This window comes from Lepidochelys olivacea, assembly GCF_965140295.1.
Source record: "Lepidochelys olivacea isolate rLepOli2 genome assembly, chromosome: 3".
Taxonomy (NCBI): domain Eukaryota; kingdom Metazoa; phylum Chordata; order Testudines; family Cheloniidae; genus Lepidochelys; species Lepidochelys olivacea.
The window spans coordinates 127,333,530-127,345,615 of NC_140413.1; the positions used below are offsets into that span (position 1 = coordinate 127,333,530).

The 12,086-nt window shown below is 41.9% G+C and overlaps 1 protein-coding gene across 1 annotated transcript in view; it reads right to left on the reverse strand.

Annotated features, from left to right (window-relative positions):
* The window catches only part of RPS6KA2 (ribosomal protein S6 kinase A2), a 475,722-nt gene extending 468,698 nt beyond the window's left edge, over positions 1-7,024 (reverse strand). Inside the window, exons 1-2 of the mRNA XM_084622451.1 lie at positions 6,751-7,024; positions 1,007-1,051 (exon numbers count right to left, since the gene is read on the reverse strand). Coding sequence (XP_084478577.1) covers positions 1,007-1,051; positions 6,751-6,813 — 108 coding nt within the window. The 5' untranslated portion in view covers positions 6,814-7,024. The remainder of the gene's footprint in view (positions 1-1,006; positions 1,052-6,750) is intronic.
* Positions 7,025-12,086: the final 5,062 nt, after the last annotated feature.

Sequence of the window (12,086 nt, forward strand, 5' to 3'; positions counted from 1 at the left end):
GAAGCCAGTATTTCTGTAGTGTAGACAAGACCGTAGCAGTGTTTATTTATCTTCACTGTTAAGCTAATGAGCATACAGTCTATTTGGGATGAAGAGCCAGTCTAATGGACGAATGAAGTAAACCCACAAGCTTGGTAGCATTTAGTATCAATTCATCAGTTGAGTCCAGTTCACTGTAACTTGTGCAAATGTATTGCTTAATGGCCCCTAAGAGTAACAGATCACTATTACATGCTCTCTTGTATAAAAATGTAAAGAGACAGTATGCCATAGCTACCCTCATCTTTTATTCTTTCATACTTCTTAACTTTGAATCCAGTTCTTTTCTTCTCTACTAGTCAATACACAGGTCTCCCTCGGTCTTTGTGTGTGTATTGTGTTATTTTTAATTTACACACACACACACACACACATATACATACACACACACACACCCCTCATAATCCAGTCTCCCATTTTTCTCTTTTTTGTTGAGTTTCTCCCCTATTCCTTCCATCCAACATCTCATATCTTTCTTCCTTCATTTTAAGCTACAAGACTGCCTCTTTCACAACACAGTTTTGCTGTCTCACTCTTAAAATAATAGAATCTTCATGCTTAGGACAGAATGGCCACTGATAGTTTTGCAAAAATTCTTGACATGTCAGGACTTACGGAAAGAAAAGTACTATTAGAGCAATTCGACCATTCCCTGGCCACGGCAGAATAGTTCCCTGCTTTATAGTCACCATTGTTTTCTCCAGGCCAGTTTTAAAAATGACAAGCAATGTGGCATCCATAGCTTTTCTTAAAAGGCTACCTCACAGTTTAATAGCCTCACTGCTAGGAAAGATCCTCAACATCCAACCCAAATAGTATATTTTCAGTTTTCAAAGTAGCATTTGAGTGAAAGTCAATTCTCACAGTATTTCCTGGAGGTGGTGGGAAATACTAGAATTTTTTTCATGAAAGTAGAAAATTGACAAGCATGAAAATATCCAGAAAATTATAACATGCACAGAATTACCTCACTTGTAAATTCTTCATCCAAGATGGCATCTTCCACTGCAGGCTGGTAATCAAAAGAAGAAAAGTCTCGTGAAGATGGATTATGAAAAGCCTCAGAAAAACACAATTCTGAGCCAGACTATTCTGTCACACTGGTGTAAATCTGAATCAAATTATGTCAAGGGAGTTGCTCCAGATTTACAATAGTTAAATTAACCTTCCCCCCACCCACCCCATAACTAAAAGACTTAACTTTTTAGAATCCAGTTATCTATTTTTTTTCTTTAAAAGATACAGTAATGCTATGACAAAACTACACTGAATCTATTGTGTATATACATTAAATAGTGTGTATTTTACTTACCTGTTATTGAACTAAGTAAGGAGTGAATATAGGTTGCATCAAGTTTGGGGAACATATGGAAAAAGACTATAACGGACAGAACTAAGGGTGCAATGTCGATTATACAAGATTATGGGTGAATAATCAAAAACAGACTCGTGCAATTAACTTGTCAAGATTGAATAAAAATGAAGCAAGATTATTCATGAACAGACCGTTCTGGAGATCTGGAAAGGTAGCAAACTTTCACAAGGGAGTAAAAGAGAACATATAAACACATAGGGCCACAGTTTTCAGAAGAGTTCAGTACTGCCACTTATTTGGTACCTATGTGGGATGGAGCTGTTGGGTTCTGAGGCCACTGGAAAAAAACCTGGCTTTTAAAGCAGACAGGGTAACTGAGGACTTGATCCTCCAAGTCCTTACTCAGAAAAATATCCCCAAGGGAAGTCGTTCACTTTTTTTTAAAAAAAAACCTAATTGAAATCAATGGAGTTTTGCCTGAGCAGACTGCAAGATCAGATACACTAAAAACATGTTCTCATTTCAACATCTTTAAAAGGTTTAGGGCCAAATCCCATTTACTTTACTCACAGAAGTAGTTCCCTTGAAAGTCAATGGATAAAGAAAGTAGAATTCAGCCCTTAACCCTTCCTTGTTTACTCACTTTACACAATGCAGTACATGTCCTTAGTGAACCCCCCGCTGATATAAAATTGATTTAACGTAAGTGCTGTATTTAAATGTTTGCACTGAGTCACACTCAGATACTGGTAAATGCATTTTTAAAGGTTTTTTGGCATAAGAGGGAAGGTTTGCACATATAAAAGAAATAAGACATTTGTCTCCCTCCCTGGCAGATGGCATATTTACAAAACGTGAAAATCTTGTGGGGGAGAAATGTCAGACTAGCCCCCAAAATGACATTTTACCCTGCGTGGATTTGAACACCATTCCAATTCCTTAAAAGTATTCTAATCATAAGTTTTCACACAGCAGACTTTAAAGTGTAGCCAAGATAAAAGTTAAATTTAATAATTTGTAAAAGAGGAATGTTCTTTGCATTCAAATCATTGTGGCGGCTGTTGTAATGTGGACACTTGTCCACTGGAGAGGGAACAGCTCAGATTCACAAAAGGTATTTAGGCTTCTAGTTTCCATTGAAAATCAATCATAAAGGCTGCTCAACAGCTATCAAACTCACCCGGGCTAGAATTAAACAGTCACACTTTAATATAAAGTGTTTTTTCTAAATAGTTTATAAAGGGTTAATAAATTATATAGGTTATAAGGATGTTACAGACATGAGTAGAATGTGTTATAGATGGTTATAAACAAAAATCAGTGGAAGGAATTAGACATAAGCCATGATTATGGATCAAGACAGAGACCTTTTGGATACTAACAATTTTAACCCTTGTTAAAACTATTCATAAAACAAAACCTTCATATAAAGAACAAACAAGTCTGTAACCCATTACCAAACTTATTTTTTTTAAGCTGGAAATTAAGTTCAACAATACTGATCTAGGGTCCTAATTTAAATAAGGAACAAAGTATATAGTCTTCTTATTTTTGGTTCATCACACGCACAAAAACATAGTCCCCATCATCAACCCAGTGGCAGGGACTGACAACTAGTAGTGCATGTATGTAATGGATGTGCATTTTAGCACTTCAGTACTTCACAACAGAGAATACTTCGCTTTGCTGGCAGTTCCGGAGGGGAGCTCGTGGGACACCTAACAGTTTTTTGGTTTGGGTTGAACCAGAACGGAAATTGTCAAATTGAAAAGTTGGAATGAGATTGTTGTGTGTATTTTAAGAAAAAGGAAAAGGAAAATAAGGGCTAGTTTCACAAGAATAGAGAAGGAGATCTCCTTACGCTCAATAGCCCAGTTGTTAGGATACTCATTTGGGTTGGGCCAGGCCAGGCGGAAGTCTCCACGCTGGATCATGGACAGGAACCCAGGGGTTCCACCTCCCAGGTGAGTGCCCTAATCAGTGGGCTATGGAGTCACTCTCCATCTCCCAGCCCCAAGGACTACTCAAATATTTTATAAAAATGTGGAAAAGCTCCAACAGGAGAGACCGAGACACCGCCCACTCCAGAGTGCCTCATGGTGAGGGCATGCTCCTGGGAGTGGGGAGACCTGGGTTCAAGTCTCTGCTCCAGAGTGGGGGGTTTGAACCTATGTCCCCCACACCTCAAGAGGGGGCCCTGCCCAACAGGCTGTTGAGTGTAAGGGGGGAAACCATCACAACTACCTGGTTTGTGAATGGTGTCTAAATACCGTTGTGAATCTAGTCCAAAAAGCTGAAGTGTTTTGTTTTGATAGTGTCCAATTGTTTGTTAGGACATTTCCAAAAATGTCTCCTGTTTTGACTTAAACAGTTCAGTGAAACGAACACATATTCACCAAATGTTCTGGTTGTCCCAAACCTGCATTTTTATTTTTATTTTTGGCTGGAAAAAAAAAAAAGAGTCCAAAATTTTGCCCAGCTCTATCCTATGTTTGTAAGTGCCCTAGCACCATGGCACCTTAGTACAAAATACAGGTCTGAGTACATTTTAGAAGAAGTTGCTGTGCTAGAAGAATTGTTAGTGACCATCAGAGCAGGTCTTTGATGGAAAGACAACCACAGATCTGGTTAAAGCTGATGGGTGTGCTCAGCATGCTTCTTTGGGTCTGTCTACACAGTAACTAGACAACCATGGCTGGCCCATGCCAGCCGACTCAGGTGCACAGGGCGGTTTCGCTGCAGTGTAGACATCTAGGCTTGGGCTGAAGGACTCTGTGAGGTGGAAAGGTCCCAGAGCTCAGGCTCCTGCCCAAGCCAGAAAGTCTACTCATCAATGAGACAGCCCTGCAGCCTGAAGCAGAGTCAGTTGGCATAGGCCAGCCGTGGGTTTGTCTTTGCTGTGTAGACATACCCTGGGAAGCTAAATGGAAGGAACAATTAAATGCTCTTTAGCGTAGCGACAGCTGAGGCTACCACCAGACGCACAGGGTTGCGTGGCAAAGCTAACTCCGTGTGGGCTGAAGGGTTTTGTTGGGGCTGATTGGCTGCAGCTGTGTGAGAAAGGCAGAAAGCGAGAGAAACAGTGGCAAGCACGGTCCTTGGAGAAAGCAGAGAGAGAGAGATTGACTCTTTTGGACCCAGTACTCACTGGAAAGGCAGACTTGGATTTCTGAGCAAGGCAACTGCCTGCTGTTATTTGTGTTTACTGTGTTCAGAGTAGACAGGCCTGTGTGCGCATTGTTTGTAAATAAACAGCATTCTACCAAAGGAACACCCAACCTCTATCCCCAATTTCGCCTAACTGAAACGGCCCAGAAAGGCCCCAAATGTTGGCCAACTGTGTGGGCCAAAGGGGGCAAGAATGTTATACCCAGAGGTGCCATTTTTGATAGCACACTTAGATTTTCCTAAAACAGCAATTTTTCAGGGCTATTCTGGACTACACAAGGGATTCTCCCACAAATCAACTGAGAGAAAGTGACCTGCCACAAGAAAGGAGATGAAGTCTATGGCTCAAGACAGCATTTGATCATCTTCCCCCAGCCCCAGGCAAATACATTCCTCATGTAGGGTCTTTTCCACACCAAGTTATTTACTGTAATTCTATTTTTAATGCTTTTCCCTTATCTTTCACGTATTTCACTTCAAGTCATATCTGAAATCTTTGCAAATTCAGCGTCTCAGTTTGAGAAACAGGACTTGGTTTCTTGCAATCTTGTCATTTAAGTTACAGTTAAGAAATCTGTTACTTAACTAAGATTATGGTTAGAAAAAGCCACATGGTTTTAAAATTTAAACATAAGTCTACATTAAAAAAAAAGTCTTGCTCTCATTTAGTAATGTAACTAGTGGTATGGTCGTTAGTTTTTGTGGCTTGTGTTCATTTCCAACACAATCATTTATACTGCGGTAGAACCCCAGAGCCCCAGTCCTGGGCCAGCTCCCCATTGTATTCCGTGCTACAGAAAGTCCAGCACAAAGAGGGTTTTAAGCTCTTCAGGGCAGAGACTAAGGCTATGTCTACACTTAAGCCAGTACAGCTGCAGCAGCACCACTGCAATACTTCAGTGTAGTCTCTCACTGCAACGACAGCAGGGGTTCTTCAGTCGACCTAGTACTGTCTGCACTGGGGATTAGGTCAGCATAGCTATTTTTCCCCACACCCTTCAGCAACGTAGCTGGGTTGACTCTCTTTTTACTGTAGACCTGGCCCAAGTATAAGAGAAAAATCTAAAACTACACATATTGCAGACATAAAGGGCTCATGCAGTCAAGATGCTCTAATGATATTATATAGTTCTTAGAGAGTTTTATAATGGGTTACCAATTACCTTCTCTGGCAGGTACTTACAGCATGGTCCTGTGTATGAAAAATGATTTTTAGAGGTGATAAAGACAGTGGGTATATTCTGATCTTACTCCTGATTTTGTACCATTGTAGGTAACTCCACTGAAGTCAATTAAATTGCACTGATGTAAAACCAATGTAAGGTAGCTCAGAATCAAGTGCAGGGAAAAAGAAATACAAAAAACATCTCTGCCCCTTCCTTTAAGCATTTTGTAGTGGAAGAAAATTAGTAGATATTGGAATACAAGGGAGACACGTTTATTTAGCAAGACTACATCTAGCAGTAAGAGGAACGGTTTAGCTAGGAAACAAGAGAACACAAATTCAATCAATCAATGTAGCTAATTACATTTGAGAAGCAACATTATTCTAGTCAAACATTTTAGACTAATTCCACCTATTTACACTTTTTAAAAAGTCAATGAAATTCAATCTATATGTAAACTATATAGTGAAACTGTACATCAGGCAGTCTCCAGTCTTGGGAGTGCCCCAGAATATCTTCAAGAGATCCCCTTCACTAAAAGAGCACCTCTGTAAAGCAACCTGTATTGATCAGTACTTTGTTTTGCTCAAAGTAGGTGCCTAAGCAAGCATCCAACACGGTCACTAGGCAGTTTGAAGTTTTTCCCATCACTTCAGAAATCAGCAGCCTTTGAGCTCAGGCATGACAAGTTTCCTGGTCATCTCCCTTTTTAAGAATCATTCCAAAAGAGGGATTAATACAACATTAGACTTATCTCATTCCACTAATACTTAACCCATTGTTAAATTAATTAAGCTACTCCCTCCCCTACCCAGGGAATACATCTTCCATCACCATCAACAAGTGGGTTTGCCTTACAACACAATACAAGTCACTAAAAAGAAAGACATCCTAAAGTTTTGCTAAACAGAGCAGTTGGGTCCCATGCTGAGAGAGAACTCCCCAAAGCACCCATATAAAGAAATAAATACGCATTTTATATAAATGACCTCTTCAAACTGGTCCATTTGCAATGGACTTGCGATGCCTGTGGAAATCATTAAGGGTTGGTTTGAGGCTCACCTCCGTGTCCATGGGTTCCACCTCTATCTTTTTCCATAGCTCCAGTAAGTGGGCAATTGGCATGTTGGAGTTTTTCTTTCAAAGGCTGAGGGAGGAAGAAAATGTGTGAGTGAGTGGAAGAGGATGAGAGACACAGCCAGAACTGTGAGCAAGTGAGCAGTGCCCAACAGACACAGAGGACTTAGCAGAATGCAGCAATCTCTGAGGTTTGCTGGAGCCCCTGGCTCAGGTCTGTAGTATGGTTTCTTGTGTGACCACCACCAGTTCCCACTCCTCAGAGAGACAGACACACAGAGAAGCTGCTTATGCTGCTGCTTCACACTCAGGCTTTGAAAGAGGAGGTCGGGGGGGGGGGGGAGAAGAGGAGGATGGAGGGAGGGATATAATTGCAGCTCTAGCTTTTGCAAAGTGACTTTGTCAGAGTAAATGCTTCTCTTGCAGCAGTAAATTGAACTACCTTTCTCCCCCCTCCCACCACCCACTTTTTAAAAAAAAAAAAAACAAGCACCTTAATTTGCTCTTTAAATGATGGGTGCAAGTTGAGTGCGAGGATGCTGCTGCGGCTGCTGCTATAGCAACGGCAGAGCAAGCAAGGGAGGGGAGGTGCGGCAGAGCCTCTCCTCCCGGTCTAGCTGGTGGCTCCGGCATCAACCACACCCGCAGGAGCTCCCAGTGGGGCACAATTTGTTCAGGCTGGAAGCCTCCCCAGGTGATAGCCAAATGTCGCGCTACATGATGGATTTGCAGCTGTCCTCAGCCAAGGGGAGTCAGCCGCCTCGGTGAAGTAAGGAAATACCAACAAAATATCAAAACACTGACTGATTGCCAAGAGAGCTGCTGTTCTGGGAAGAGAAAGGTGAACTCCCCTTGGCCCTCCTGCATCTCCTACTCTGCAGTGGTGTTTTGTTGTATATGCAGCCTATTCTTGTTTTTCTTTTTACACCAGTTAAAAAGCAATCTTAGGGCCGACTTCTGCCAGATTCTAAATGCACTTAGCTCCCTCTGACTGCAATACAGCGCCTGGCAGGTAAGAGCAATATAGGGAGAAAGCTAGGAGTGGTTTGATTCATTCTGAGCCAAAATACAATCCCAGATCTCAATGGGTAAGCCAGTGAGCAAACTCTTGCAGATCAAAACCTAGGTAAAGGCCACATAAAAACCCGAGTAAAGCCTTCAGGATTTTCCCCATACAGTATGGTAGCAATGGGTAGTATATGTATACATATAAGAACACAAGAGTTGCCATACTGGATCAGACCAATGGTCCATCTACCCGGGATTCCTGTCTCCAACAATGACCAATACCAGAGCTTCACAGATAGTATTCAAAACATGGCAATTTTTGAAAGATCCACTCCCATCTTCTGGCAATCAGAGGTTTACAGTCGACCCCCCCCCCCAATGTGTGGGGTTACATCCCTATCTTCCAATGATGGACTTATCCTCTATGAATTTATCTAGTTCTTTTTTGAACCCAGTTTTACTCCTGGTCATCACAACATCCCATGGTAATGAGTTCCAGAGGTTAATTCTGTCTTATGTGAAAAAGTATTTCCTCTTGTTTGAATTAAACTTGCTACCTACCAACTTCATTGGGTGACCCCCTGGTTTTTGTAGTGTGGGGAAGGGTAAATGCATATGATCTTGATACCCCTGTCTGACAAAAATGTAGTCACTGATAAAATGTACTGTTGACTCTCTCTCATAGGAGTTACTCCCAACACATCCCATGTAAATAAACTGGCATATATAAGCTACAATAATAATAGATCAGCAATGGTGCACATGTGGGAGAGCTGCCCATGAGAAATTCTCAGCCAAGAAGGGGCATTTTTAAGAAGCAGCATTTCCTTCCTACAAGAATGTTTCTAAAGATCACTCCATCCTTCCATGTCTTTTGATTTTCTCCTGAAGGTTACACCTCCCACTGGACCTGTAGACATTTGCTTGGCATATTGGCAAGTTCCACCTCATAGGGTGCAACATACTGCCTTTGTGTAGGCTATATTTCCAGGATGGTATTTTCTGCTGGGAAGCTACCCTCTCTGGAATCGTGAGCAGAACAAATGAAGATGGTACTGCCCAAAGAGGATCTATCTCAGACTTTATGCTGAGCCCTCGCATCCTGTGACTGGAGTTTAAGTTTTAAAATATACGTATTCTGCGGGGGAACAATCCTGCATCTTGTAAACCCTGCCCAATTCCCTTAGATAGAGTCTGCAACAAAACTATCAGTCAGTCCTCTAGGAGGACAGCATTCATGTTTCTATGGGGCATACAATGTTTATTTTACAATAACTGAAAGAGCCACATATTCATCTGAGCCCCTTGTGGGACAAGGATACCCCCATTCTTCCAACAAGGAGGGTAAGGACGGTAGTATGGATTTTATCTAATGTGGGGGGAGCGGGAGAAGGAGGGAGGGCAGGAGGCAACTTTAATTTAGCTTATTCTGACATCATGAGAGAGGTGCCCCCCATCCCCTGAACTAGCAGAGCTCAATTTTGACATAATTCCAAAGTTAGGTATGGCAGTACAAGAAATACAAAATAAAAAAAAAAGCAGAAAACTGGGGTTGAGGTAAATTAGTAAAGACATATGATCACAAGACTACTCAGTGCCAGAGTGAAAGTCAAATGTACACATCCACCTGCTATGAGTCCAGCAGTAACACACTATGACAATAGTGATCGTGTAACTATACTGCGGCAGAAGTTTCTGTATGTAAATATATTTCCACCACGGAATGATGGTCTCATCGTAGACATGATTGATTGGAATCAATACCTCAGGATAAACAAAAAGCAGACAAGTTGAATCTGATGAACTTTTCTCATCAGTTTATTGATGGTCTTAAGTCCCCATCCTCTTGAAATCATAGTTATGAACACAGCTGTGCTGTGTGAACCTCCAGTCTATATATTGCCACCCCCTAGTACAAATATTGGGCTGTCAACTTTCATATCAGCTGTCCCGTCCCCGCCCCAGATTGCTGTTCAAATAGCTGTTTAAGAACAAGTAGTAGATGTGTGAACACACATCTAAGGTGCGTGTGTGTAAACAAATAAAGAGCCATATTATACTTCTGTTGCATGGCTGTGCAAATGCATGATGAATTTTAATGACCGATAGTAAGATTTGAAAAAGCAGTTCTGACTCAGTGAATTAGGGTTTTTTAAAACATTCTTCCTTAATCTTTAAGTTCATCACTATGGTAGCTGTTGTACTACACTTTGGGGAGAAAAAGGCCTTAGGAAACCCTAACTGCCTCAAAAGGAAGATTGTTTCTAAAAGAAAAAGGCTCCAACAATAGCCTTAGCAGGCTATTGTCAGTCAGCTGTAGAGCCACAAGCAGAGGTGTGTCCACAGATATTTCTAATAGAGGTTGGCCTTTTAATTTTCAAGTGGAGCAAATGGAATCTTTCTGATATCCCTGCTAGAACCGAGAACTCACAATAGTTGATTCTAGTTATGCCACTTTACCTGGGCAGATTGCCCAATCTGATCCCGAGTTCCTTGAATTTGTTCAAAAAGTTATTTGCTGAAGAATTTGCAAATAGTTCTTGGTCTCCTGCTCCTTGGAGATATTCCAAATTCAAGATACACTGAATGACCGTATAGGCCATGTGGTATATTATTGTTCCCTAACAACATGCAACACTAATACTTTTACAAAAAATGCCCACAAATCTGAAGCTTGTTTCCTGATCATTTGGCTTTTGTGGTGACCCTTTCTGCCAGTGAACTAGATAGCTAGAATATTCACAGAAAGCAAACACAAAGAGATGCAAGTTTTAGCTTACAAACTTAAATAATTGTTCAGAGTTGGGAGTGTGTGGGGCTTTCCTTGGCCTGCAGCACTGTCCCAACTCTATGGTATATGGATGACTGATATGAACCGCCTCAATAAGTCTCCTATTTGGCTCAGGAAGCATGTCTCTGGGTACCATCTCATGCTGGAGCTGTGCAAGTTGCAGCTTGAGGAGACAAACTCCAGCTCGCTCTGAGCAACACACTAAAAATAGAAGCTTGAGGCAGCCATGTGTACAGTCCCATCCCAAGCCATTGGTACGTACTCAGGGTGACTAGCCCCTCCCGCTGCAGCTCTATGGTAAGGATCACCCTAGACTAGGGAGTTAGAGTCACTGCAACTCTAAGCAGAAGACTTGGCCTGGAGAAGTGTAACCATAAACATGTAGCCTATAGCATAACCCTTCAACTCACTCATGCCCATAGAATTGGAACTGTGGCTAGTGCAAAACTGAGCTACATTACTGATATTTTCTGGCCAGAGGCCTAGAAGCAGTAGCCAGGGAGCCACAGACATACACCCCTTCATCAAAACCCTCTCAATCAAAGAGCAAAGGCAGGGAGCAACCTAGTGTTAGGCACTCAGCCAGGGGCCTGAAAATTGACCAGAGCAATCTCCCACAATGGCAGGAAGTAACAAGATGCCCTCCCAGCCCACTACAAGAAGCAGCAGCCTGCAACCCAACCACAGCCCTCCACCCAACACAGAAAAACCAGGGGCAGAGACTAGACGAGCCACTGGAGTTGCCTGGATATCAATCCATGTCCCAGGTGAGACCAGCTGCATGGTTTGGACCAGAAATTACCTGTGGAAGTCCTAAGGAGGCAAGTGAGGAGATGAGTGTTGGGGGTTTTGCATCTGTGGCCATGTCAACACACACACTGACCTCTCCCAGGATGAGAAGTCAGGCGTATTTCACCACCATCACAGATATACAAGGTATCCATGAGCTCCTTTATGAAGCCTCTTGTTACATATTTATAATGCATATTAACCAAATATGCAAATTGAAGTCATTATTAAAATATGCAGATTTTTGTTAAGTGTGACAGATGCTATGGACACATTGAATATTCAAAGACTGTTGCATCAACTTTATAAGTGTTTATACGCTAGCTAGTGATTATATTCCTGGATCAATGCAGGAACTGAAATCACTGGGGAGATAATTAATGCAAATCCCTAATGCAGATAAGGCGGCTGTGGAAGTTTCACCCCCTGGGGGAGATAGCATATACTGGTTTGACCTGGTTCAAGAGTCCTGGCAATCGGAGAACTGTAAACAGTATAAAGAGACAACCCTGGTCCGAATGGGCTCATTCACATGCAATCCAAAAATGGACATGAAACTGCAACCAGCAGAGACAGGCCCTGCACTAGTTTGAAACTGGCCAGGATCCACATATGAAAGATCAGTAGGTGTCTTGTAAACTAGACCTGCAAATAAGTGGTTTTCTTTGTAATGCTTTTGTTCTGAACCGCTAACGCTTTGCTCTGTGAAAGCCGGCTGTCACTGGTTCACCCT